The sequence below is a fragment of the Sycon ciliatum genome, chromosome 1 (genome assembly GCF_964019385.1).
Source record: "Sycon ciliatum chromosome 1, ocSycCili1.1, whole genome shotgun sequence".
NCBI classification, from domain to species: domain Eukaryota; kingdom Metazoa; phylum Porifera; class Calcarea; order Leucosolenida; family Sycettidae; genus Sycon; species Sycon ciliatum.
In genome coordinates this window covers 49,988,583-50,015,575 of record NC_088643.1, presented here as the reverse complement: position 1 = coordinate 50,015,575, position 26,993 = coordinate 49,988,583, and the positions used below count along the sequence as shown (strand labels likewise).

The window sequence follows — 26,993 nt, the reverse complement described above, 5'->3', positions numbered from 1 at the left end:
TTAGATACTGTGCACGCTAGTTGTACTGCATAGGACCCGTCTACATGTATGTACGATGTCATTGCTTTTGATATGCCACATGCATATACAGTATGTGTGTTCAGTTATCCGGTTCCCTCGCCTATCCGGATATTTTGTGGAAAACAGATGTGTGCGGTTAAGCGAGGTCTGACTGTATCTACAATGATGTCAGCACTACATCATTCTGTTGCTGTGCCATCTCTCCATTTTACAACAAACACTTAGACCATGAAAGAACTGTAAACATCTTGGCTGTGGATATTCCCTCTACTTAGCAGTTTTAAAAACAGACTACGTTTAGTCATTCATTCAATTATGGAATGGTGAAGACTCTGTTATATCTGTTCAATGAAATTCCATGGTGAAATTGGTCAAAAGGCATTGATAACACTGGTTAGAATGACGTTAACATTGGAATGGTTACAGGTATACAACTGTGAAGTGCTGGGTGAAAGCGGGACTAGTGGATAAGCTACAAAGCAAGGGCTGTTCCTTCGTGAAGAAGTGAAAAAGCTATTGCATTTTTTGACAGTGGCTGCCATTAGCTGCAGAAACATACTGCGTTCCTCGCGGTCCTGTTCTGCCTTTTGCTTGCGATCTTGACGGTCATCTTCTGCTTTCTTGCTCTCTTCTTGTTCCTTTTTTCTTTTTTGACGCAAGCTCGTCCCGTTGAGCCTCTTCCTTCAGGGCCATCTCCCTCTCCTGGGTAACATGAACAGAATCACCAACAGAAATCAGAAAATTCAATAAACAAAAAAACAATTGAACACATGAACAATTTGAAGCATTTTCTCTTGAAATTTATTCTATACAGCATGAAAGTAAAAATGGGTCATACCTGCAGCGCGAGTCTTCGCTCCTCCAGTGCGACTGCATTTGCACCATGAGAAGCAGCAAACTTCTCCTCCTCCAAATACACTTTTCTCTCCTCAATCTTGAGAAGAGCATCATTTTTCTTCTCGAGGTACGTAATAATAGGATCCGCTTGATCGTACGTGCTGCTCCGCTTGGTTTTCTGGGGCCGGTCTTCCGCTGAAGATTTCTCCGAAAGGGTCCTGCAAGCATCGGCTCGCATCTGCTCGGCCACAGCCTTTTCCGCATGCTTGGCTGTCACCACTGCCACTGCGGCTTGCTCCTTCTCGGCCTTCAGCTCCTGTAGCTCGGTTAGAAGCACGTCTGCTTCGGAGAAGTCCTCTACAATACCAGAGGCCGATTTGCTTTTGCTATCTTTGGATTTCTGCTTCGACATCAGCAGGTGCAGCCTATCTGAAGCGCCTTTCTTTTTTAAATTGCCGAATCGCCGGTCTTGTGAGGATAGTTCATCCACGACATCATCCATTACCGACGAACCACGGACAAAAGGATTTCCTGATCCACGAATCTGTCTGAGCAGGACCAAGTCCATGCCTGAGTCCCAAACTATCCGTTGCCTATCCGGTGTAATAGGTGTCGGAGGAACAGGTGCAGGTAAATTTGAAGCCATAGTACACTGACACGTTTACGGTTAGGGATAAGAGAAAGAGTAGAGGGAAACGTCTGAAAAATCTGAAACAAATCCCGCCAAACAAGAACGAAAGCAATATTCGTTGAAAGTGGCTTTTTCCGTCCAGATCAGACGAACTTCCGTAAGATCTTCGTAACCTCGTTCCCGCACTACGAAAATGGTGTACGAAAATCGTTAGCGAAAGGTCTCTAATATCACGTCTGGCGAGTTGCTGATACACTGCAGGTCTTTCTTCATCTTTGCTTGGAGGTCATTTGTTGTCGCTCTTAAGCTAACGTTTTCGATCATTTTGTACAAATCCTCCTCAAGCGCCTTTAATTCTTCCACCTGCGGAGGGCAGTTCTTGGTCTTGAAGCCAAAGGTGTTGCGTTCCGGCGCCTTTACATCGCCTTTTGCAAAGATTGCCTTCCACCGCATCCTCTTTATAACGCTTTCCACCTTCTCAATTATTCGTTTCCGGTATTCCTTGGCCGTTGGCATCGGGATGTTCTTGAGCGAGTATCCCAAGTTGATGCGCGTAGGTGCATCCATCGTCTCGAACCTAGGGGAGAGAGTGCTCACTCACTTGAAAAGTGAGAGCAGGCTACAAATAGCGGAGTCCTCCGGATTGATAGAGTGTAATCAGTTGTCTGAAGATTATGGCATGAAACTTTAAGTTACGACAATCAAGACGCATGTTTTTTCTGTGACTCGTGTGTTGTTAGATTTATATGCGCATCAGTGCACTCGCTATACATGATTGTCTGATGTATTGTTGTAGTTCTTTGTGCATGTTCTCTGTCTACTATGATTGATTGCATGGTCAGCTACCCCGGCGTGGGAACGCAGTCATCGCGTGATGTTTCATGATTGTACTATGCATGAAGTACTAGTACGCATGCGTGTTACGCTTCTCGTTGTTCTTCCTTCATTGTGTTTTGCCCTTTTTTAGTTGTTTGTTGGAGTCTCCTGTGAGAGATTAGTTTTGGTTCAGCTTGGCATGTTTTGGTCCTTTTCCATGATAATACATAATAAACGAATTAGCAGTTGCCTTAGTGTTTTGAAGGTAACATTTTAGTGGTCCTTCGAGCCGGATCATGGATAGGCCGAAGCGTGCCAAACAAGGGAAGCCGGCGGAGAAGTATGGTTTGTGGGTGGAAACAGCCAGTAGTGTTTCGGAGATCACCGCGACCAGTCGCCGGTCCGCTGGGAGTGCTCAGGCACAAGCTGAAGTGGACAAGCTGAAGGCTGAGCTTCAGGCAGCGGAGGATGTGGCTCAGTTGGAGCGAGACGCAGAGGCGAAGGAACTTGCCCGGCAGAGAGAGCTTGTGGATAAGCGTCTGGCTGTGGAGAAGGCTGAAGCCGTGTTGGTGGAGATCACGGCATCGTCTCAGCCCAGGAGCCGTGGCAGTAGTGTAGTGGGTTCCAAAGCGAACAGTGTGACGGGAGCGACCAATGTTGCAGCAGAACACCCAAAGCGAAAGGTGCTGACGGTGGAGGCTCTTGCTGCCTTGGAGAAGCGCAATCCGCCTGTTCGGAAGTTTGCAACCCTAAGCGAGTGCATGGACGAGTTGGACATTGAGCAGCGCAGCTACAGGAGTCTGGGAAGGAAGCCCTTGAATCCAATGCGACCGATCCGACCGCTTCAATCGAGTCCAGTGGAAGTCGTAGCCTTGGACCAGAACTCTGACGACTCTGACGACTATGACTCATATATAATATGTATGAGTATGATGAGCAGAGTAGCGCAGGTGAGCTGAGCCATGACGGCAGTTCAGCAGTTTCAGCTGCAGTCCAGCTCGCAGGCACAGGAGTGGGCACAGTTGCCAGCTCACCCATTCATCCTGCCAGTGGAGGTGCGAACAGACTTCCCCCAAGACTGACACCTATCCGCACTGTAGCAAGTGGTGTGCATCCAAGCATAGCAAATGCAGCATCCAGTATGAGACCTCAGCCTGTTGTCACAGGTCCTGTGAGCAGTGCTCTATGGAAAGCTCCAGTGGCAGTGCCCACTCAGCCAAAGCAACCAGTCTTAACTGCTGGACCTATCACAGTCCAGTCAAGTCTTGCTGCAGTTCCTGCTGCTGTTCAGCAGCCCAAGCAGCCTACAGCTTCGAAGCCCAGGGTGCCTGCGGCAGGTCAGACACTGTTGGCTAGTGCTCCAGCATTCCAGCCAATGGGAACGCGGAGCAAGGTTCATCTAGCACCACCTCTACCAGAGTATCTTGGTGCACCACCTGCTGAAGGCCAGTCTACACACCCCGGCCCGGAGGTGCATTCAGCACAGTCGTACGCGATTCCGTATGTGGAGGCACCAGCAATCAGAAGCCCTTGGTCTCGCCACCACCTAAAGCCACTGGAACTGCCAAAGTTCAGTGGGAAGGACAAGGACTTCGGCCGATGGAGGCAGCGTTTCAAACAGCTCATGGAAGAGGACACGTACATGTCGGACGACCACAAGTTTGCCCGTCTGCGGGAAGCCTTGGCAGGCGGCGAAGCGGAAGATCTCATTGCCGACATCGTCCACGGCCCAGGCGCTTACAAGTCCGCACTGCAAGAGCTTGACGCATGGTACGGGGGCCCAGTCCGAGATATCGTGCGCTATGAGAGAGAGCTGCTAGCCGTTCCCCGCATTGTCAGTGAGCGGGACCTAGATCAGCTGAAGTCGTTCGCGCTCAGGCTGCGGAACACCCTCATCAACTTGAACACCGCTGGACTTACACCAGGCAGAGAACTCTACCTCAGTGTAACCCAGAAGGTGCCAAAGCCTGTCCTGATCCACTTTTTGGAGCGACACGATGACTCGCTATGCGACATTCATGGGTTCGCAGACTTCCTGTTAAAGCGTGTCATGTGCCTCAAGCAGGTAGAAGAGCGTGCTGCCAATCCCGAGCCTCCCCAGTGGTGCACCGAGAAGCGCCAACAAGGCCCAGGAAAGCCATTCCACAAGCGTACTGAGCGCACACTTGTTGCCACCGAGTCGGCGACCGTCAGCTGCGTGTCCTGCCGCGGAGGGCATCAGCTGGCATCTTGCCCACAATTCAAGCAGCTCTCCCTGCACGAACGGTGGGAGTTTGTGAAGCCGTTGACCATTTGCATCTGCTGTTTCAAGCCTGGCCACAAAGGCAAAGACTGCCGACAACCGAGGTGCCGGTTCTGTAACAAGCCGCACCATGAGCTTCTCCACTACCAGAAGTCAATCGCCAAGCAACCAGTGCAGTCTGCAAAAAGAGCACCATGTGCCAACACAGCCCAAGGCAGAGTTGAGAAGGCGCAGAGTGCCTGCAGCGTGACCGCCACGAGTTCTTCGTCACGTGACCAGACCACTGCATTCATGACAGTGGCAGCCACCGTCAATGGGCCAAACGGGCCATCCCAGGCAACGGTGTTCCTCGACAGCGGATCGTCGTGCAGCTTCATCAGCGCAGACCTCGTTGAACGTCTGGCGCTGCCTGTGAAGTTCGGATCCCTCGAGACGTCTGTCCTCGGCGGCGAGAAGCTGTGCCCTATCAACCAGTACGCAACGGTTGAGCTGTGTCATTCTGATGGATCAGGAACCAGTGAGTTCTCGGCTTGGGTCTTGCCGAAGATCATGAACCCCATCACTACCATCAACTGGACAGAGCAACAAGGATGTTGGCCGCACCTCACTGACGTGCCACTCCCCAAAGTGCCCGAAGCAGCTCCCGTAGGCCTGCTGGTCGGCCTCAATGCGCCCTGGCTCCACACGTCTCTGGAAGAGAGGTTTGCCAACGAGGGAGGTCCCATTGCAAGGAAGACACTCCTTGGCTGGGTGGTGTTTGGTTCTGTGTCTGCCCACACCGCCGGCAAGTTTGACGACCGTTCGCTAGTGGCAACCTCTGATGATCCGCTCACAGAAGTTGTCAGCAAGTTCTGGCAATTGGAGAGTGTCGGCATGGAGACCACCAGCTCCGACTACCTAACCCCTGACGAGCATGCAGCAGACGACATGACGAAGCGGAGCATTCACCACAATGGCACCAGATTCGTCGTCGGGATCCCGTGGCGGAGTGGTGCAGATCAGCCGGAGTTACGTCAAGACTCGCGGCAGTGCGCTGAGCAACGGCTCAAGTCCCTACATCGCATCCTTGAGCGGAAACCCGAGGTTCGTCTGCAGTACGCTGAGGTGCTCAAGAAGTACCTGGAGCGTGGGTATATTCGATCAGTCCTGCCCACAGAGGTGGAAGATGCCGGAACCGACCAATGGTTTCTCCCGCATTTCCCCGTCATCCGCAACGACAAGTCAACGACAAAGGTCCGAATCGTATTCGACGGTTCTGCGAAGGTCATGGGTGACAGCATCAACAACCGCATGCACGCTGGACAAAAGCTGCAGAGTGACCTGGTCAAGGTCCTGCTGCGCTTCTGCCATCACCCTATCGCCCTCACTGCCGACATCTCGGAGATGTTTCTCCAAGTTGAGCTCCGTGACAATGACCGGAAGTACCACCGGTTCGTCTGGAGTGAGTCTCCTCACCACCCACTCGTATTCTTCGAGTTCTGCCGCGTTGTCTTCGGCATGAGAGCGTCACCGTACTTGGCAGGCCGAGCGCTACAAGCAACGGCGGAGACCTTTGCAGATACTGCCGGTCCCGAGGCGCTCAACGCCGTTCGAGACAACTTCTACGTTGACGACCTGTTGATGTCGACAGCCACTGAAGCATCAGCTATAGTTGCCCGAGAGGATCTCCAGGAAATCACCACGCGCGGTGGATTCCACCTACGGAAGTGGCTCAGCAATTCACCGGCTGTGCTTAAGTCCATCCCAGAGACAGACCTCTCGGATGAGGAGCTGCATACGGCGCTGGTACACGCGGAGGGTCTCATCAACAGTCGACCACTAACCGTCATCTCCTCTGATCCGAATGATCTTCGGCCCCTGACGCCGCAGCACTTCCTCGTGGGCCACGCAGACACCACACTGGCCGCAGAGTTGGGTGTCCAGCCAGCAGACACGGTCCATCCTCGTCGCCGCTGGATGTACGTGCCACGCATCGTTGTGGAGGTCTGGGCACGATGGGTGAAGGAGATCGTGCCGAAGCTCAATGTGCAAGTGAAGTGGTTTTTCAGCAGCAGCGGAACGTGGAAGTTGGTGACATCGTCATGGTCATGGACGACAATGTCCCACAAGCACATTGGCCACTCGCTAGAATTACGGCAACCTACCCATGTAAGGATGACGTTGTCCGTGTGGTGGGGGTCAACATCCAGGGCAAGGTCTTAAAACGGCCAGTCCATCGACTAGTTCCACTTGAAGTCGAAGGTGCCACTGGTGAATAAGTAAGACGGAGTGTCACAGATAGAATCACTCATGACAATAGCAGCCAATGTAACAGTAATGGTGTCGCATAACTTACAATGCTTCTCGATCATCTTTCCTATGTTCTTTTTTGTTTGCTATACTGTTGTTTGGGCCTCACTCATATTGCATGATAGCATATTCGTTCGAGAGGGAGGAATGTTAGATTTATATGCGCATCAGTGCACTCGCTATACATGATTGTCTGATGTATTGTTGTAGTTCTTTGTGCATGTTCTCTGTCTACTATGATTGATTGCATGGTCAGCTACCCCGGCGTGGGAACGCAGTCATCGCGTGATGTTTCATGATTGTACTATGCATGAAGTACTAGTACGCATGCGTGTTACGCTTCTCGTTGTTCTTCCTTCATTGTGTTTTGCCCTTTTTTAGTTGTTTGTTGGAGTCTCCTGTGAGAGATTAGTTTTGGTTCAGCTTGGCATGTTTTGGTCTTTTTCCATGATAATACATAATAAACGAATTAGCAGTTGCCTTAGTGTTTTGAAGGTAACATGTGTTACTGCTCTGCTTCCGCATTGAGCACTCTATCGATCCGGAGGACTCCGCTATTTGTAAACAGCTTCTAAACTATTCAACAGCTTAGAACTGTGTACACGTGAAAAAGGAACAACAACCATCCGGATACACAGCACAACATTCAGGATGCACGAACAAAATGATAAATTAATTATGGACGGCTCACTTACCCGAACTAACATCATGGCAATCGGCTTATGCGATGGACAAGTTTAATATCATGCACATGGCTAGTCAACTCAGCCACAGCTGTTGGCTTGGCCAATGCCTTCCCTCGATATCACATGGCTAGTTGGCTTAGTCACAGCTGTTGGCTTGGCCAATGCCTTCGTTCGATATCACAGTCATGGCTAGTTGACTTACCCACTGCTGTTGGCTTGGCCAATGCCTTAGATGATGCGGTCGCCGCCGGCATCCATCTCCCTCCATTCAATCGAATCTTCATCACTCATAATAGTAACTATCATCAATTCATGTTCACATCATTTTCCTCGCAGAATATGCTTTATTTTCCTTTACCGAGAGTCTAGACGGCAGGAATGCCTGTGTATCTGGTGAAGTGAAATAGAAACAAACTGCAACAAATGATCTGTTCCTGTTCTATTATTATCTTTTAAATGTCTGTCTCCTTGTGGCCTCTTTGACTATTCTGTGTGTGTGTGTGTGTGTGTGTGTGTGTGTGTGTGTGTGTGTGTGTGTGTGTGTGTGTGTGCGTGTGCGTGTGTATGTGTGTGTGTATGTGTGTGTGTGTGTGTGTGTGTGTGTTATTTTGCCACCAATGTTCAACTATCTTTAAGGTCCCTGTAATCATCTAACTCAGGATGACTGCGCACCCATGGGCACACAAACAGGGGACACCTACACAGCCTTGCAAACAATGACGTGTCTACCACCTTCTGAGTATGCAGGAGTAGGAGAAACATCTACAGGGACCCCAGATGGTGACGATGCATACGTTGCGATGACTGGTTGGGCAACCACACATAGTGAGACACAGCTGGCACCTTCTGGTGAAAACGAAGCCTATTATTGTTCTACTGATGAGTTCACAGATGGTGGACACACAGTTGCCAGTGGTAGTACTGGCACCAAGCCAGCCATTGAGGTTGTCTCCAACGTCGAATACGCCAACACTGCATCAGTGCTCATGACCAGCTGCTCAGTTGACAAGGCTGGTGTACTCAATGAAGGCGCCAGTGCTGCACATCCAGCTGATCAAGGCATACAGAGCCCATCACAGCATACTGCCAGTTCACAGCTTCCTCCAGCAAGTAATTTAGTCATCTATGCTAACAGGAGTGCCAGTGATGAAACACAGTTGAACTCAGGCAAATCGGATAGAGAAAGCCTTGGTGTTGTGCCCGTACAGCTACTCTTTCGCGATCCACCAGGTGGTGAATTCTACCAAAGCTTGCAGGCTCCCCTCGACGACCAAGTGTACATGAAACTGAACCCTCCAGGTCATATGGCGTGAGGATTGACAGTGGTCTTGTCATAAATGAAAACTGCACAATCTGCCTCTGCAAAAGCACTGATTTTCTGCTGCTCCAGCCATTGCTGGGACTGGAAAATTTAATGATGAGTTATAATGCAATGCTAATGCTAATGCTAATGGGGTCGTTTTCGGCACTTGTGCCAGTGGTTGTGAGACTTATCCACTCACCCCCACCGTTAGGCGCTGCATCTGCCGCTGTGGTTAATCGGGTGTTAGCGGCCGTCGTGAGTTCCCTTCGGGAACGGACACGATATTTTACTTTTTTTTATATAATGCAAAGTGAGTTTTCTCCAGTTTTGGTATGCCTGCTTGTAGCTATTGCACATGCATATCTCTACCTTTGATGTATACTGATGCACCATAAATCTAGTTTGTATGGACACTCGACCACGCACATGAATTTGTACTCTTGACCCTTTATTTCTTCTCCACAGATCTTTTTAAAAATGCTGAATCCATAATTATACTGACATTGAATGATGTACTTGCTTTTGTCACCTGCGCGCATTTTGTCGAGACCATTTGCCATTGCTTCGAACTGTGATCAAAACTGTCCGATGTCATTCTCACCTGCTAAACTTCTTTAGGGCTGACATCAATATGGAGGTTTGGGTCGGCATCAGCATACAAATGGAACGTCTTCTTCAGTACTTTGAAGTATAATGTAAAGCAATCACACAACAACTGCACAACCAAGTCTCCAGTCTTTACTTCGAACCCGCTGGTTTCATTCCTTCCAGAGTTTCTATAACATAGTAAATAATGGTATGGCTGATTTCTCAGGCCCGTCGCACCGACTTTGGAGGTGGGGCGGCCATGGAAGGGGGGTCCGGGGGTCGTCCCCCGGAAAAATTTCAAAAATTGAAGCCAATTGCAAGCATTTCCGGGTATTTGGTGCCATTTCAGTGTACGGTAACTACAATGAAAGTCTTTTTGATTCTGCAACAAACGAAGAAGACGCTACGATCGGGGACAAACATTACCCTCCCCCGGGAAAAAAATTCAAAAATTGAAGCCAATTGCAAGCATTTCCAGGCTGGCATTTGGTGCCATTTCAGTGTAACTGCAATGAGAGACTTTTTTCTGCAACAAACCACGATCGGGGACAAGGATTTGTCACGTTTGCGCTAAGCGGCTTTGTTGGAATGTGCTCCAAAAAAAAAAAAAAAAAAAAAAACGCCGGAAAAGTGGGGCGGCCTCAGCCGCCCCGGCTGTGACGGCCTTGTTTCTACAGTATGCATTAATTTTGTTGTAACCAGGGAGTAGTAAAATACAGGGAGGTGACACGCCGCTAATCGTGATTTTTGATGGGTGCCTCGCGCCTGTTTTTTTTTCTTTCGCAAAAAAAGATGATCTGCTGAATCAATCTTGAGTATTTGTTGAAGAACTAATTCCGTGAAAAGGTCTATCCATCTCACACTCCATCCTCAAGCGTGCAAAAAACATATCTCTGCCACTAATCGAGACTTACACTGATTTTTGCGCTTTTGGGCCCAAATAAGTCTTGATGACGGCAAAAAATAATTGTCAACTGAATACGGAAGTGAACGAATTTGGTCGAAAGTGTCGAACCACCTTCATGACGAGTAACCGTTTGTGGCCACTGTTTGTGAACTTGGAGCTTGTGACGGTGTGTGTCGGCAGGAATTTTTTTATGGCGATCAGGAAACGTTTTTCACATCGAAATCAGTGGTTACCCTTTGAAATTGAGATGTTCAAACAGCGAATTTTCTACGTCGAAATGAAGTTGGAGCACCATCGAGTTTGATTATTCCGATTTCCTTGGTGGGCTAAGGTAAGGGTAATTAACAGCTAGACATAAAAATCTCACCTGTTCACGCCCTGTATAATCCAACTTCGACCTTCAAAGTGGGCGTACTCAAGCAACATAAATCATACATGCCGTATACATAAACCTTTGAAGGGAGCATGAAAACACGCAAACGCATAGCTGTGTATACATGTACATTGTAGACCCTAGTTTGTGTTCCTCTGTGTGTCTCGGTGTGTCGTCAATGCTGTATTCGACAACCGTAAGCATAAGGAGAAAGTTGCCGCTGTACGCGCTCTTGTGTGTAGTATGTGTGCCGCGTTCAGTTGCTGTCTAGTATGAGATATCGGTACATGTAGCTGGGCTGGTGGTGCGTATTGCCTTGATGTGGATCACCTAACTCGTGGCCTTCTAAAGCCTGTCGAAACGCATGCCGTTTCAGATGTATGGTCTCGTGGTGTGTGTGTGTGTGTGTGTGTTGTGTGTGTGACTGTGTGTGTGTGTGTGTGTGTGTGTGTGTGCGTGTGTGCATGTGTGCGTGTGTGTCAAAATGCATGCCGTTTCACATTTATGGTCTCGTGGTGTGTGTCTGTGGTAGGAACCGGTGGATTCTGCTCGAAAAGGTGGCAGATTCTGCTCGAAAAGCAGTGAAATTGGCAGAACCATACAAACCTTATGGCGGGCAATTCCTCGAATTGTGCTCCATTTCTTTATCCACATACCAAACATGCATGAAACTTACCAGAAAAAGTACCGAATTCTGCCAATTTTCTGCCGGCAGAATCCGCCGGACCCTAGTCTGTGGGGGGGGGGGGGGGGGTGCGTGTGTGCGCGCGCGCGCGCGCGCGTGTGTGTGTGTGTGTGTGTGTGAGTCTGTCGCGCTCACAATATCTCGTTTTCTGCTTATGAAGCTACATGTACATGTATGTGTTATTTGTAGAAGATTACAATGTAGAGGTGATTGTCTGCTTTGCGTTCCTCTCTGCTTGGCCTGCATTATCAATTTATCAGTACTGGTTTTTGCTCTTCACACGTACACGTACCCCCCCCCCCCCCCCGCACACAAACAAACATACACACACACACACACACACACGCACACACGCGCACGCATGCTTATGTATACGGTTTCAGTTTGAAAAATGCAAAGTGTCCTGTACATGTGTGCGTCTGATGCATTCACACGAACTTCAACGGTCTATGATGCACGCGTCACTTCTCCTTTGACTCTGACTGAGTCTGAGTTTGAGGAAAGAAAACCAAAGCATATCAATGCAATCACATACATGTATACAAACTTTTAAAAGTGTGTGAATGTACAACGTACGTTTGTCTTGTTTATGCTGTGTGTCACTTTGCTCTGGGCATAGAAATTCTGTCGTATTTGTGAATTGTCGTTATATACGCAGTGGTTATTAGAGAAGTTGACTGTGTGTGAATGTACAAAGTACGTTTGTCTTGTTTATGCTGTATGTCACTTGCTCGGCCACCCGTGTTGCGTTCTATCTGTTTCGGCTATTGCTACTGCACTGTTCTAGCCAGAAATTATTGTTGATAGGGAAACCGAGTGCGAACCTGGCTAGGCTTTGTTGGTGAGGTACCCTCATATGTGCGTATCCGTGCTCGTTTGTATTCCTCCGACGGTGTGGCACGTGCGCGCACACACATGTGATGTATGCGAAGTGTATCCGGCATGTATGAACAATGTGTGTGCATCCGTGGCACGCATGTTTGACATGTTTGTGTTCCATGTGTGCATGTAGGATCTAAACGTGTTTAAAACGCAAGCGTGTGGGGCACGCCCATTACGTCTGCGGCACCGTGACATGGCCAGTATGTGATGTCCGACACGGGTGTGCAGGAGTGGCGCGTGGGCGTGTTCGCAGTGTGCACATCTATACTCCAGCGTATTGTTCACTTTCCTGGTCCCAGGAGGGTTTTGGATCTGTGGAAAACACGTGAACTGAATACAGTGGAGTTAGTTTGAACTCTTGTGTGCTTTCTGTGCACAGGTTTATCTACGGAATTGAGTATGGTCAAGAAATGCGTCTGAAAAACCTGGAGCACCATCGATTTTGCCATAACCATTACTCGAATGTCCGAGAGCAGGGTCGAGGGCAACCACATTGTCGAAAATTACACCTGTTCACGCCCTCCTTTCAGGTTACTGGCTCGTTTTCGCCGACTGCTCTGAATCGTACGAAAAATTCAAATGTTCTCCGCCGAACGGCACCATCACAAAGTCTTTCGGATCATTTTCGATATGCACCTCGCGAACATACCACCTTCCTGCACCCATACACCACAAACAATGCATGCTCCATTCGACGAGGTGGGTGTCATGAGTGTTCTTTCACGTCAGTCGCCGAAAGTCATTTCAGGGTGAGAATCGTTCTCAAGAAAAAGATCGCAAAAATCAGTGTAAGTCTCGATCGAACGCTCGAGGATGGACTGAGTGCACTGTTCGGTCAGCAACGTCTCATCGTGGCGGCTTTTTACTCAAATATGACGAGTGCTTACACCAGAGACTTGTAATTGATTTCACTACATACTCACTGAAAATTGCCGCACATCAATACAATGATATTATTCACCGCATATTTACCGCAAATTCACCGCAAATTATGCCATATTATGCCGCGTTTTCCCCCGCGTTTTTTGCGATTTTTTTCCGCAATTTTCCCCGGGGACAGATTTGTTTTGCTCTTGTGATACATCTGTGTCATCGTCATATGGAAAGGTACGAGGTGATTTGTAATAATTTTACATGAAAGTAAAAAAGGCTATCATTCCGTTGCACTGGCGAGTTTTGAAGTGTGCATGGTCTCATTCTGTCACTATGTATGTCCTCTATCCACGTATGGACTTCTTGATCGAACACCACAAACATGAGAGACACAGTGTGGGGCTGCTTTGCATGCATTTTTTCACCCAGAAAAAGTGTGTACAAAATTTTACAAGTCAGTAAAATAGGGTCTAACATCAACAAATATGACCTGAATGTGTCAATAAGCTTGCAATGGGAAATCAAGATACATCTGAAGCAAGTCACATGCAGAGAAAGCAGACTGATTTTGCAGGTTGCCCTACGTATTGGTTTCTGTATGTCGTCAACTGCGGTTCCAAACGGTAGGGTATCTTTGACCGCCTGCCGGCATTGTAGAGCATGAGAACGCAGACCTTATCTTGCTGCTCCATTTCTTTCAACTTGCAGTGCATCCTCTTACGTGAAATAACCACACTAAGCAAAATACCATCCATGATGCGCACCGGCCGTCCCACGACAGGGTGCCTTCGTGCATCTGGGTCACAGTGCACTTAACCGGCACATACTGACAATGTTGATGCTTCCATACTCTCCAAGACAAGTGCAGTGACTCCTTCACCTGATTCATAATACTTCTGTGTTGGAAGAAGACTGCAGACCACCCTCAATGGGTGCTCCGCCATCAACACCCAACATACATTCATGCCGCATTTCCTGAATTTGCACTTTGCCATCGTGAATCTCTACGAGCACTTCTGAGGTAGCAAGCTGAGTTTCATACGCAGCTCTACTGAACAGCTAATTATTAACCTGTATGCCATAAGCATCAGCAGCTTCGGACTTGGATTTGAATCACCTTTCATGATAGGTGAGTGAAAGACACCTTTTGTCAAAATTGCAGTTTCTGACCTTCACCTTTTTGGCTAATCTCTTCTTCAGCCCTGCTACTTTGACGATGTGACAGGCTCAATGCTGGCATCGGTGACCAGCCTAGGGTTTCCACCTGCCGTAGAATATGCTCGCTGGCTCTTGGACGTCCTTCAAGCATCCATTGAGGGATATTTTACCTCATTGACCACAAATTCACCAATTTCGATCCATGATTGACATCTCACAAGGCCGTGGAAGAAAACAATTCCGCTAAACGCTGCTGATGCTTACAAACTACATTACAATGGCAACTCACTTGTCTGTCGAACTAACAAAAACACTTCATGGGAAGAATGCAATCGTCCTCAACAGTGATATTTTACTCGATTTGTAAAATAATATGCCATGTAAAATTTTTACAAATCACCTCGTACCACCCTTCCGAAATTCGTCCCGATCGACGGCATGGAGCAATAGAACGAAGGTGATTTCCTTGAGAACAATACGTGTACGATTGGAGATGAAAAGCGAGTGCACCGATTTCGAAGTCGAAAAAATCTCTAGGACACCACATGATCGGCACTAATTTCTCCTTAGTTGTGATCAACCAGTACTTCTCTACCTTCTTTGTGATGATGAGCATTTCATATTATGGTATGCTAGAGATTCGGGAGTTCACTTTTCGGAATGAAATGTTCCTAAGTTTGTCAAGGATTGAAATGCGGGCTACGTCGTCGTAAACAGCTTGTATCGATACAGGAAAAATCTACGGCACGCAGGGATATCTCTCAAAGTGATACCACTCTTGCTGGACTTCTATCCTGACATAGTGGTAGTTTGGTCGACTACCAAACTTTGTGAAGGCAGACAATTGTTAGAAATTCTCAGCGCTGAGTTTCTACGGGCTGCAGTATGAGTCCCTTTGACGGTAGGTATTTTACTACTCCCTGATCAAGAGAATCCTGATCCGCGCGCGCGCATGTCTACACACTTCGGTACCCATAGTACCCCAATCTCACCCGCCGGGTGAAAACGGTGCTGAGGCAATCGTCAAACTGGCCGTACATGCTCGTGTCACCTCCCTGTATTTTACTACTCCCTGGTTGTAACCCTTCCTCTTCTCAATCTATAATTATGTTATAATTTTGCAGATATATTCCCAGCAAGCCATGAACGGAGACCCCCTCGACTTAGGCCTCTAGCTCGGCCTTTAGGGAATCCATAAATAAAATTTAAAAAAAACTTGCTATCACTCCAGTCTTTACTTGCTATCACTCATAGTTTCCTTCTACAAATGACTCATCCTACAGCACAACTAGCTCTATCACCAAGAGTGCATAAGAGTGCATAACCCCAAGAGTGTGCAACTCCTGGTCTCCGAGCTATGCGTGCCGTCTGCTGCGCGCTGGCTGCATTACATTGTGAAAATGATGATCCAGCTGCCTGGATTTGAGTTTTCCTACGGTTTAGCCTATACAATTTCACGTGCAACACTGTAAGTTCAAACTCAGGCAGCGCCTATATGCGTGACGGATCACCACACACAAAAGCAACAGCATCGTCCAAAGTCTCCGAGGAAAGCGGATTTCGAAGCTGGAAACTGTAGCAGATCAATAATGACGCAATGGCACACATTCCGTGGCTACGTAATGCAGGCAGCGCCCCGCACCAGACCCCATATGCGGAGTTGCATACTCTTGGGGTTATGTACTCTTTCTCTTGTTCACCTAGCATAATGATAATTATCCATATAAAAATCGCTCTGTGAGCGGTTCTGAAAAACCTTTACTGGTACTGCCCCGTCGTAAAAGTAAGAAATTAGAACTGGCCCATTGTCCCCCCAAATGCGAACTGATCCACCTAAATCGCGAATGACGGGACCCGAACGCACCAGTAGCACGAGGTCGGGAGGGCACAGGATCATAGGGTAACACTAGTAGTAGTAGAATTTATTATTTTGATAGGGAAGCCTACCGCTAGTACAGTACATGGCCTATGCCGCTATGGTCCAGACCAACGTCCCCATCTGCATCCACGGGTAGAAACCTCGTGCTACTGGTGCGTTCGGGTCCCGTCATTCGCGATTTAGGTGGATCAGTTCGCATTTGGGGGGACAATGGGCCAGTTCTAATTTCTTACTTTTACGACGGGGCAGTACCAGTAAAGGTTTTTCAGAACCGCTCACAGAGCGATTTTTATATGGATAATTTCAGCTCTTTTTCCGTTCCCTCCCCACCCCAACCCCGAAGGTAAACATGATGACCACGCGCGCGATGTACTGTATGTAGCCATGCGACTGCAATAACACACTGATACATACCAGCCCTCCCCGCCTCGCTACCCCGCACACAGATACACAAACATGTGTATGCACACGGCACACATACGTGGCCACGCACACATACGCACATGCACACGACACAAACAGGAAATTCTTCATGTATAATGCCATGCAAAGCAGTGGCCACCGTACTTGAGGAAGTCAGTTGTGAAACAAAAATAATTCAACTACAGCGTGTAGACAAGCTGGCGGCCAAAGCACAACATAGCAAACATGACATTTGCCCAAGGATTGCAGTTTGCAGACCATGCCATGGAAGCAGCGAATACAGAATGTAATATCATACAAAGTGACAAGCAAGGACGTGGCCACCATACACCAGAAACTTGCAGAAAGTCACATATCCAACAGATAGAGAAGTGAACAGCAATCTGATACAGCCCACATAGGACAAAGCGGACCTGATACTCGTCCCAGGATCGCAAGTGGCAAACCCTTTTCAATGCATAACATGCAGGTGTACGTTAGACGCATGAACATCTGACCGTGTCGCCAGCATACAATGTCATCACATGTTTACCCCACAAGTTACACACATGCACAGTAGAAGCACAATGAAAGCAATGGAAAAGTACGATGTGGTTGCTGAAGCATCTTCACACTTCAAATTCAGACTTCAATGTGGTCGTCACGGGATGATATACCTGCAAGATACAAGTGATGAAGCAAGAAAGCAGAAGGTCGTGAGGTAGGCTATGAGACACCACAAACGGTTCACCTACATGTCTGTTCAGGGCTAGTGCACTCACACGGAGAATTGTCATAATCGAGCATTTCCCAAACTGAGAAGTGCAATGAAATCCACTTGCATGCACAGGAGCAATTTTGCAATATTATGATGCGCAATTCGACACGATCTGCGATGCTGCGTGCGATGTGCCCCTGCTGTCATGATAGTGACAGTCACCACTGTATGTTTTGTCAACGTCGCCCATGCACTCTTCTGTCAAGTCCAAAGTGCTCACATACTTGGCAATGTTTTTGCAGTGATTAACATTTATCCTAGTTATGTCACGGGTAACTTTAATGAAGTACCCGCAGGCCGTGTCGATCTGCACATCGTCCACTCTCTCATGTACTTGGCCTGCTTTGTCTGTGTATCCATTTCATGTGCGATCCACAAAATCGACTAGACAGTGGGTGCAATACGCTCTCTACCTGAAGACGTTCTTCTGGCGACATCTCGCCATGTACTTGGCCTGGCTTTGTCTGTGTATCCATTTCATGTTCGATCAACAAAATCTCAATGCACTACAGAGACTAGACAGTGGGTGCAATACGCTCTCTATCTGAAGACGTGAACCATTAAATTTCTTGGAAAAGTTATACGTACACCTGAAACGTAATGAAGTACAGGAATAGAGAGAGTGACTACAATACGCTCTCGACCTGATAATAGTGATAACGTGAGTACAAGACACTCTCCACCTGATAACGTGTTAGAAGGTAACATGTCTACAGTCCCACCGTACCCTTCCGACACGACTGTAGACCATTAATTTTTTTTGAGAAGTTATACGTACACCTTAAACGTAATGAAGTACAGGAATAGAGAGAGTGACTACAATACGCTCTCGACCTGATAACGTGAGTACAAGACACTCTCCACCTGATAACGTGTTACAGTAGTAGAAGGTAACAGGTCTACAGTCCCACCGTACCCTTCATCATTCCTCATTCACCATCGCGCGATACCCTGGCACACACTGGCAACATATCAATGGGGTGCCTTACCGTCGTCTAGAGGAGACGTCTTCGCAGCAATATTTTCCCTCCTGCGCATTCAGTCGCCGACGCGACAGCGTTCACGGGGCCGTTCCAGTTGCGGAAGACATTCGATTCATCGGGCCAATTCAGAAACGGGGCCGTGGACACACAGGGGGCAGAGGAGAGACATTGTTAGTGGACAAGAAATATGCAGTGGCAAGTGGCGAGTGCCGCATGGATGTCAAGTTGTCATGCACAATTCAGCTATTACTTACGGTCCAGCTAGTCCTGCCATTGCTCGCTCGTGCTGGTTCCTCCTCGTTCGTCTTCCTGCACGTCTGCACTTCTCCTTCCCCACCGTTGGCTTTGCGGTACGAGGGTGCCGGAAGGAATTCGCATCATGTATCCATGTACATGAAGTCCCACCATGACTCTTCATGTACATGTCCACGGCCACGTCAGCAGTTTGTATAGTACCGGAAGGAGTTCCCACGATGTCTCCAAAGGCCTAGAGCGGACGTCTTTGCAGCAATTCTTTTCGCCCTGCGCATTCAGTTCGCCGACGATGTCTCCAAAGGCAAAGGCCTAGAGCCTAGTATAGTAGAGGGGACGTCTTTGCAGCAATTCTTTTCACCCCACACGTGTAGTACCCTGCACATTCACTCCGCCGACACGACAGCGTTTACGGGGCCGTTCCAGGTGCAAAAGGTCCACGTCAGCAGTTCTCAACTATTTCGCGTACGGGATAGTCGCCGCGACAGCGTTTAAGGGGTCGTTCCAGGTGCAAAAGGTATCCATCAATGGCACTTTGCAGTATGGGGTACGGAAAAGGGGCCTCCTCGTTCGACTTCGTCGACTTCTGCAGTTCTCCTTCCCGTCAGGGGTACCGAAAGGGGCCTCCTCGCAGTTGTCCTTGCCGTCAGGTCCACGTCATGCAATTCTCAACTATTTCGCGTACGGGATAGTGGTCTTTGTCGTACGCGACATCGGCGTTTACCGAGTGGCATTGGCACAAAGCAGACCGTTGACGGGGTCACGTGTCAAAAAGTATCAACAACGTGTCGACTACGTGTCGACCACGTGTATAGCGGTACACTCAGCGGTACACTAATTCTCGTGCCATTCTCGTGTCACAAAACTGGAACATCGAGTACCAGTATGGAAAGGCTTCAGACAGGAAGCCTTTCCAATAATACTCCATATATAAATAGGTCAGTGAAGAAAGCGGATGGGGCATGTGCAGAGCAGTGCAGCAGTGCAGGCTCAGCACTACACCTGGCATCCTACCCGTGACCAGCCACCACACCTATCTGTAACATGTACATGTATGTGCCTTCCAGCAAACAACATTGCGCTGATCGCTCATGCACTATGTTGCGACTTGTAGCCTTACTAGTTGTAGGTGCCACCTGACATGATATTTTTTTTAATGAATATAGTCCACTGTGCAGTCCACTATACAGTGGGTTTGTTCACTATAGAGTCTGGCTAAGGATAATCTCCCAGTGATTGCGTCGTGGCAATAAACTCTGAGTAGAGACTGACTGGGATTTCCACTGGACCCTATGATATATGTGTGAACACAATGAATTCTTCGGTTTGTACCAGCTATTTTATAATTTTCTGAGAATTCGCAAACTCCATTGCAGCCATTTATTTTACACATTTAAAACAATCTTTCACAATCCAAACACTGATCATGCACGGTCTTTCTGCTGCACATGTCACATGTCACGTGTCACTTCATATTCACCAAATTCTCGGGGTGTAGCCCATCGTTAAAGTAATAGTTGAAACAGTGAAACAAAAATGCACACTACCAAGGAATTGACAAGTTTACTAGTATGCAGTGGGGCGCTGTAGGAAAGTGATGAGAAGAATGCAGGTGAAGAAAACAAAAGGGCCAGATATAATAGGTGTGTGTGTGTGTGTGTGCGTGTGTGTGTGAGTGTGTGTGTGTGTGTTTTGTGTGTGTTTTGTGGATTGTATAGCAGCACTGGTGAAAGGTGTTGGAAGAAAAGGTGGGAGAGATTCAGAGAGCCATGTCTGTGTGTGAACGTGTTAGTGCAACATAGAATCAGAATGTAGCTGGAATCATACGAATAGGTGTTGGGTCAAAGATGTAGACAACTGTTTCCGGAAGAGTATACGGTATAATGACTGAGCTAGCACACACATACACCAAACATTAATGTGCCATTGTATGCAAAATCACAGTCCATCACTACACCAAAATGCACCGCACTGTGTCCAGCAGTGCACCGACGACCATTGCTTCACGCATGCGATACTTTACGAGGGACAACTGTGTGATTAGAAATGATGCTCCTGAGATGTGTGTAGAGGTTATAGCTTGCTATTGGTGACATTGTCACGGCATAGTGTTCTCCCCATGAGGTGGCTGGTGCTTGAACTTTCGCTTCTGCAGTGCTGCTCAAACCTCTTCCTGGCAGGGCTCTCCGGAAAATCTCTTTAAATGCAAGGAAGTAGAGAATTCAGGAAATGCTATATACAGTCATGCACTTATAGGGTGTATCAATGCTAACCAAATAAAAAATCCAAGCAATTGGTGTCGGTGAACCCAAGGAAAAATCTCAAAAACAACATTTTGGCTATGAGAAAGAACACCAAGGAAACTCAAATGAAAAAAATGAAAATAGAAAGGCTGATGAACAATGCTTTAAAAAGCACTCCGGGTGCCATGTGAACATAATTAGAACGCGAGGTCAGATGTGGCATCTACTGGCTTTCTGTTTTCGTGCATGGCTGCATTTGATGGATGCGGCTATGAGCTGCAAGGCATTAATCATGGCATTAATCATGGCCCTTTTACTGGGAGGTATGGATTGATGTACACTTCGTCGTTGTTGGAAGGCTGCAAGTCTTGGTAAAGATCATCTTCTGGTGGCGCTGGAAGGAGAGCTAGGGGCACATCGTCAAGATGTCCATTGTCCGGATTGGCTGGTTTAAACCGGTTTTCATTACAGGCACTGCTGTTGATATAGACAGCTGTAGTGGGTACCAGGCGTTTCGTAGGGGGAGGACAGTTATTGGTGAGAACTGACGCAGCGTTGATGTACTCCCCCGTGAAAGCTTGTTCACCATCTGTGAACTCATCCGTTGCACAATAGTAGACTTCGGTGACGTCACTAGGTGCTCCTAGGGTATCCCCGCCATTACTTGCACAACCAGTCGTTGTGATATACATGTAGGTATGTTGATTGTCTTCTTGCTCTGCACACTTGCTGGTGATCATGGTAGAAGCATCAACGTGAGCCGCGCCTGTCCTACCACACGCTGCCGGCATATCCTCTGGAAGCAGATTTCCTTCATCATTGCCTGATTTCCTGTGCCGGGTGGTGTCCACCCAGCCTAGCGTTGTTGTGGTTGCTGCCTCTGCTGTAAAATGTTGATCCATTCCCGTATTCCCAGCAATTGGTAGGGCGGCACTCTCCGTCAGAGAGGTTGTATAAGTATTCCCTGTCATTGGGTCCATGGGTTCATATACATCCAGACTTGGTAGACAGCCAAGGGCTTCAAGGTGGTTAGGCAGCAGTGAGAAAGAATAAAATACGTACACAGTAAGTAAATTGCCCATTCGGATAGAATACAGGAAATGAAAACCAGATGGTGGCAGAATTTAGGATTAAACTCACTTTTAAAACACACACACATAATATCAAGGCAGGTCATTTTTGGAGTAACCAAAACGTTTTCTCGTGACGCTCATCAGCGGCCATGGTCTGGTCAGGCAGTTACCCCAATTTTTCTTATGTAGATTGCTAGGAATTGGATAAGAAACTCCCAATTTCGGAAAAATTATGCAGAAAGTGATCACGAGTTTCCTGTTGTTTTGATGCTGGATTTTTTCAGGCGTGCTGCGACCCACAGTTAATTGGCCTGGCACGAGGGAAACATGGATGCCGTGAATGGAATTTTCGGTCTTTGACCATTTTGTGGTGGGTCTGATCTACTCAACTCCCACAGCTTGGAAACTGCATCTGCACCTTGATCCAAGAGGGTGGTGGCGTTCCTGCGGATGTGGAAAACTGCGAACCGTGAATTTTTTTTGAAGCTGGCAAAACGGTGTTTTGAAACAATTCTTCTTTTCTTTTGCAACTGTGGCACTGCAACTAAGTTTTATTGAAGACTGTACAAGTACGTATACATTAGCACTTTAGCAGTGTTGAGAGACCGGGCATACCTGCATTTTTGCACTGGCTTTGACATTGTTGCGGTGTACTTGACGGAGCATCGTCGGTGATGGTTACAGCCATTCTAGATATGTGAACGACAATAATGACATTAGCACCATGTTAGTATGTATGTTAACATAGCACCATGAAGAATTCAAGGAGGGCACACTAGGGATAATAGTAGCTGATAGCTGGAAACCAATCACACTTTTACAGTCACATCAAGCCAAGATGCATCGATACAATCATGTATGAATTCGGAATACTATACAGCGACGGTATACAGTGAAGTTACTGCGATCACAGATTCATTGAAGAACTGAAACTGTTTGTGGGGCTCAGTGAAAACGAAGCACAGCCATAATTATAAACCTTCAACTTGCAGATGGTTTGGAGCACGTCCAGTTAATGAGTATCTCATATTCCAGGGCTGTAACACAGGGCTGTAGCACCCGGCCTGGCCGGTTCGCGCATGGCCGGACCTTATTGCGAAAAAGGTTGACCCGTCCAATTCTTGCAAGACGGGTTACATCAATAATGTTCACCTCTGGTCAAGTATCCAATTTGAGCAGACCACCTGGAATCCCCGTGCTACGGTTCTATTCTCACCTTTTCTTTCGTCGCCGACCCACAAAAGCCAAGGTGATGATCGTGATGATGATGACGAGAGCACAACATACTACCACTGAAGGTATTACAGCAACGTGGGTAGGCTGGCTTGGACTGCTTGAATGTCTTGTAGTTGCGCTAATGTCTGACGCACAGCATTAAATTAAAAGATAGAGTGTGTGTGAGTGAGAGAGAGTGAGAAAGAGTGAGAGAGAGAATGAGAAAATGAGAGAGTGAGAGAGCGAGAGAGTGAGGGAGTGAGAGAGTGAGAGAAATAGAGAGAGAGAGGGGAGAGGGAGAGGGAGAGGGAGAGCCAGAGGGGGTGAAGGTGAGAGTGAGGGTGAGGGAGAGGGAGGAGGGAGGATAGACAGGAAGAGAGAGAAATAGAGAGAGAGACGCATTCACACACACACACACACACACACACACACACACACACACACACACATACACCATGTACCATGTATACGCCCGGCGTCACAAGAGAAGCACGCAAATCTGCAAATGCACTGGATGTGCACCCACAGATTTTCTCTTTATAGCAACGATAGCGGATCTGATTCTGATTGAAACAGATCAAGACAAGCGCCAGATAACTGTCTAATCCACACAACTGGCGAAGCCATGTGAATCGACCCCCCAATGCACACCTGGTCTACACCACACGGAGTACATCGGAATAGGACAGCCAAGACAGTTACCTATGCACACCCTACACTTGCTGGGGTAACCAGTATAGACAGCACGCTGCTTTGATAAAAGTAGACACTAGATGCACTGGTACCTTGAAGTGAAATTGGAGTTATTTTACCAACCAGCCTCGGCAACACATACACACACACACACACACACACACACACACACACACACACACATACCAAGAGAATACATTCCACTGAAAGGCATGAAATCAGTCCAAACACTATGCTAGCGCGATCCTTTAGGTGTTAGTGGTAAATGAGCTGCTATCTCTGAGTTCCTCACCAGTTGACGCTGGTTCCGCCAGTGACGATGAAGACATAGGCGATTTGAGTAATGTCTTAGGCTGGGTTATTTCCGGTGAAGTCGTCACTAGTGTGGTCACATGATTAGTGGTTAGTGGATTGGCTGGTGTCATAGTTGATGTGGTAGTCAGTATAGTAGTTGATGTTGTGGTGGGAGTAGTAGTTGGTGTTGTCACCACTGTTGTTATTGGTTCTGCAGTAAACAGAAAATAAGTGACATGGAGTAATAATTGTTTTGGTCAATTGTCAACGAACATCCTCCCTGCCCAAGAATTGTCTAACTTCAGTTTTGTAGTAGAGAAAAAAGGACCAAGAAACTACAAGTTACGCTATAAAGTCCACTAACACCACCAGTTACTAAACAATCAGCTAATGCGATAACATTGCACGACACTGACGTTCTGCAACTCCCCTCAGTTGAGCTTGAGTAGGCTGAGGAAGATCGTGCTTGAAGAGCAACACTTATAATTATACGGCTCTCCAGGCCAAACCATCACCAGGCCAGGGGTACAAAGTTCGCTACAAGCTTCCAGAGACGCTCCGTTTCCAGAGCCCAGAGGCAGCAGTGTGAGTCAGAATTTTGTCAGGGAGTGGTAAAAAAAAAACCTTGAGAGTATTAGCCATTCACCTCCAACAATAGTCGCAAGTCCGCTACATGGCATGATTTGAACCAGAAAATGAACAGTCAGATCCAATGTTGACAATATGAGTGCGAATATGATTCTATGAATTGCATGTTGAAAAACACTCACGTTGTCTTTGGCAAACAGATTTTTGAGAATGAAGGCTGCATTGTAGATTATCCCATCGAGCTCCATAGGCATTGTGGCTTGGGTTGTACCACATTGTCACACACAATTGAATATATACTCCATGGTTAGGTTGTCCATCAGCCCAAGGGTGAAACAAAATATTGTTTCCATCATCTACTGTGGTCCAATTGAAATTTGGATGATCCATGTTTGACCGAATTCCAATCCAGGTAGTTGTGCCACTTGGTTTAGTCTGGTTAATACATTGGTTCTCCATGGCGTTGCGTGGAGTAGCTAGCTTGGTACCGATCCCGAGACTGTTGCAATGATGCACTGCCTCATCAAACGTCTTTGCAACATCTACATATGTATACTCTATTCCATGTGGACCAGAAGGACACGCCATCCAACCTGAATGGAAATGATGAGTAGACAGAAAGCCAATTGGAAGGAAAATTCGGAATGTGCAAGCAGGAAAGATTGAATATGATTGTATGCTTCCATAATCAGACCCAGGGGCAATGAAAGGACACGTGACATTAACATCAAATTACAACGCATCGTAACCTTGGTGAAGATCACATGCACTCAGGCTGTGTAACAATGTGCAAGGGTGTAATAATTTGAAACTGTCCACCTCTCCACACTCCGCTCTTGGCCAACATTCACAACACCGTAGAGAGTAAGTTCGCTCTTGGATAGATCTTCCATATCCTCGCGACAGCTGTCTCGCTTCTTGAGAGCTCATCAGTGGAGGTAGATAACAAATGAATAGCAATTTATATAGGAAAAATTCAAAAGTCGACGTGGAGACAAGAAACATAATATTGACGAAAGTAAAATGAGCGCACTCATACCACGAGAAACAATTGAACAAAATGTTAAAATTTTAACGTCGTTTCCATGTGATAATCATCAGAAATCGTCATCACAATGATAGTTGGACAACAAAGGAAAGATATTTATGGTACCATAAGGTGACTCAAACCTTATATCAATTCAGCTCTTCTTCATGATCACGGTACATACACTTAGCTTGAGAGTTTGCGTGAAAAGCAGCAATGGCCCTGGACGGGCTCGGTTATTTTCAGTAAATTTTTCGTCGCCAATTTTCCTACTTCATTCCCATAATACCTTCCGGCGATGGAGTATAGCTTCACTTGCTATTTATCGAATCGCAGCTTGAACGGTAGTTACAGCTTGAATCATCACAATCGAGAACGGAAGGGTAAATCTGCGATTTCCAACGGCAGAAGAGAGTTGGAAAGCTTGTGTCTTCGTAAATATCTTGAACATTAGTTGGTTGCTCAGACTGCACGCAAATTTTGAGATTTCCCTGAGAGGTGATTTGTAAAAACTTTACATGAAAGTAAAAAAGGCTATCATTCCGTTGCCCCGGCGAGTTTTGAAGTGTGCAAGGTCTCATTCTGTCACTCTGTATGTCCTCTATCCACTTATGGACTTCTTGATCGCACACCATAAACACGAGAGACCGCGTTAGCCCTTTCCCAAAGATGCTCGCCAACTTTTCGTTGTTTAGGAAGAAATCGCAACTTAGGCCGCGGTCACACATGCACTTTTTTTGGCGGTTCCGCCAAAGCGTAACTTACGCTTCCGTCGTTGCCTCGGCAACGGCGGAGGCGTAAGTTGCGCTTTGGCGGAAAGTTTGGATTTCGTAACGCCAAAAAAATGAGAGCGGAACCTCCGCTTTCGCTGATCCGCTTTGGCGGAACCTGCATGGTGATGGCTTTGGAGTTTGGTGTGCTGCTTCTGCACTGAGTTCTGGTGTTGTTTGGTTGCCGTTTGGTATTCAGTTTTCATATTGTTCTTCTTTGCCAATGAACTGTGCGTTCTGGAGATCTCGCAAACGATACTGCATCGTTATGAGCGGATAGTTCGTGAGGGAATCCGTCTCCCAACTCCTTGGCCCCGATCGTGGACGATCTCCAACTCTCTCCTTCTCTCTCCAAGCAATGCGTCCACCACAGTATGCAGCACTGGGACTGCACCAGGGAGTAGTAGAGTACTCTGCCACACCATCACTGCAACGGCAGGCATCCCCGTCGTCGCTGGGGTCGATGATGGATCATGGAGGAGGCAATGACACCCTGCTATACAAC

The 26,993-nt window shown here is 47.4% G+C and overlaps 3 protein-coding genes across 3 annotated transcripts; 1 reads left to right on the top strand and 2 right to left on the bottom strand.

Moving 5' to 3' along the window:
* Positions 1-242: 242 nt before the first annotated feature.
* Positions 243-1,360, bottom strand: LOC135805108 (uncharacterized). Its single transcript, XM_065319110.1, has 2 exons — positions 860-1,360; positions 243-723 (listed from the first exon to the last, which is right to left on the bottom strand). Exons 1-2 carry the CDS (start codon positions 1,358-1,360, stop codon positions 628-630), a joined length of 597 nt encoding a protein of 198 aa, XP_065175182.1. The 3' UTR covers positions 243-627.
* A 3,736-nt stretch (positions 1,361-5,096) lies between these two features.
* LOC135805100 (uncharacterized) lies at positions 5,097-6,749 on the top strand. The gene has a single exon (XM_065319098.1). It carries the CDS (start codon positions 5,097-5,099, stop codon positions 6,747-6,749), a length of 1,653 nt encoding a protein of 550 aa, XP_065175170.1.
* A 13,328-nt stretch (positions 6,750-20,077) lies between these two features.
* Positions 20,078-25,211, bottom strand: LOC135807026 (mucin-2-like). The gene is made up of 5 exons (XM_065321119.1): positions 24,874-25,211; positions 24,102-24,314; positions 23,118-23,262; positions 22,517-22,590; positions 20,078-21,846 (listed from the first exon to the last, which is right to left on the bottom strand). Exons 1-5 carry the CDS (start codon positions 25,148-25,150, stop codon positions 21,131-21,133), a joined length of 1,425 nt encoding a protein of 474 aa, XP_065177191.1. The 5' UTR covers positions 25,151-25,211; the 3' UTR covers positions 20,078-21,130.
* Positions 25,212-26,993: the final 1,782 nt, after the last annotated feature.

What these genes read in the sequence shown, in the direction of transcription:
- LOC135807026 (XM_065321119.1), bottom strand. Translation starts at nt 25,150, where the DNA reads ATGGAGAACCAATGTATTAACCAGACTAAACCAAGTGGCACAACTACC. An exon ending in ATCTGTTTGCCAAAGACAAC is followed by an intron (nt 24,315 to 24,873) that starts GTGAGTGTTTTT and finishes TGTTTACTGCAG; the next exon opens with AACCAATAACAACAGTGGTG. An exon ending in AAGCCAGTGCAAAAATGCAG is followed by an intron (nt 21,847 to 22,516) that starts GTATGCCCGGTC and finishes ACCACCTTGAAG; the next exon opens with CCCTTGGCTGTCTACCAAGT.
- LOC135805108 (XM_065319110.1), bottom strand. Translation starts at nt 1,360, where the DNA reads ATGGATGATGTCGTGGATGAACTATCCTCACAAGACCGGCGATTCGGC. An exon ending in AGCGAAGACTCGCGCTGCAG is followed by an intron (nt 724 to 859) that starts GTATGACCCATT and finishes CATGTTACCCAG; the next exon opens with GAGAGGGAGATGGCCCTGAA.
- LOC135805100 (XM_065319098.1), top strand. Translation starts at nt 5,097, where the DNA reads ATGAACCCCATCACTACCATCAACTGGACAGAGCAACAAGGATGTTGG.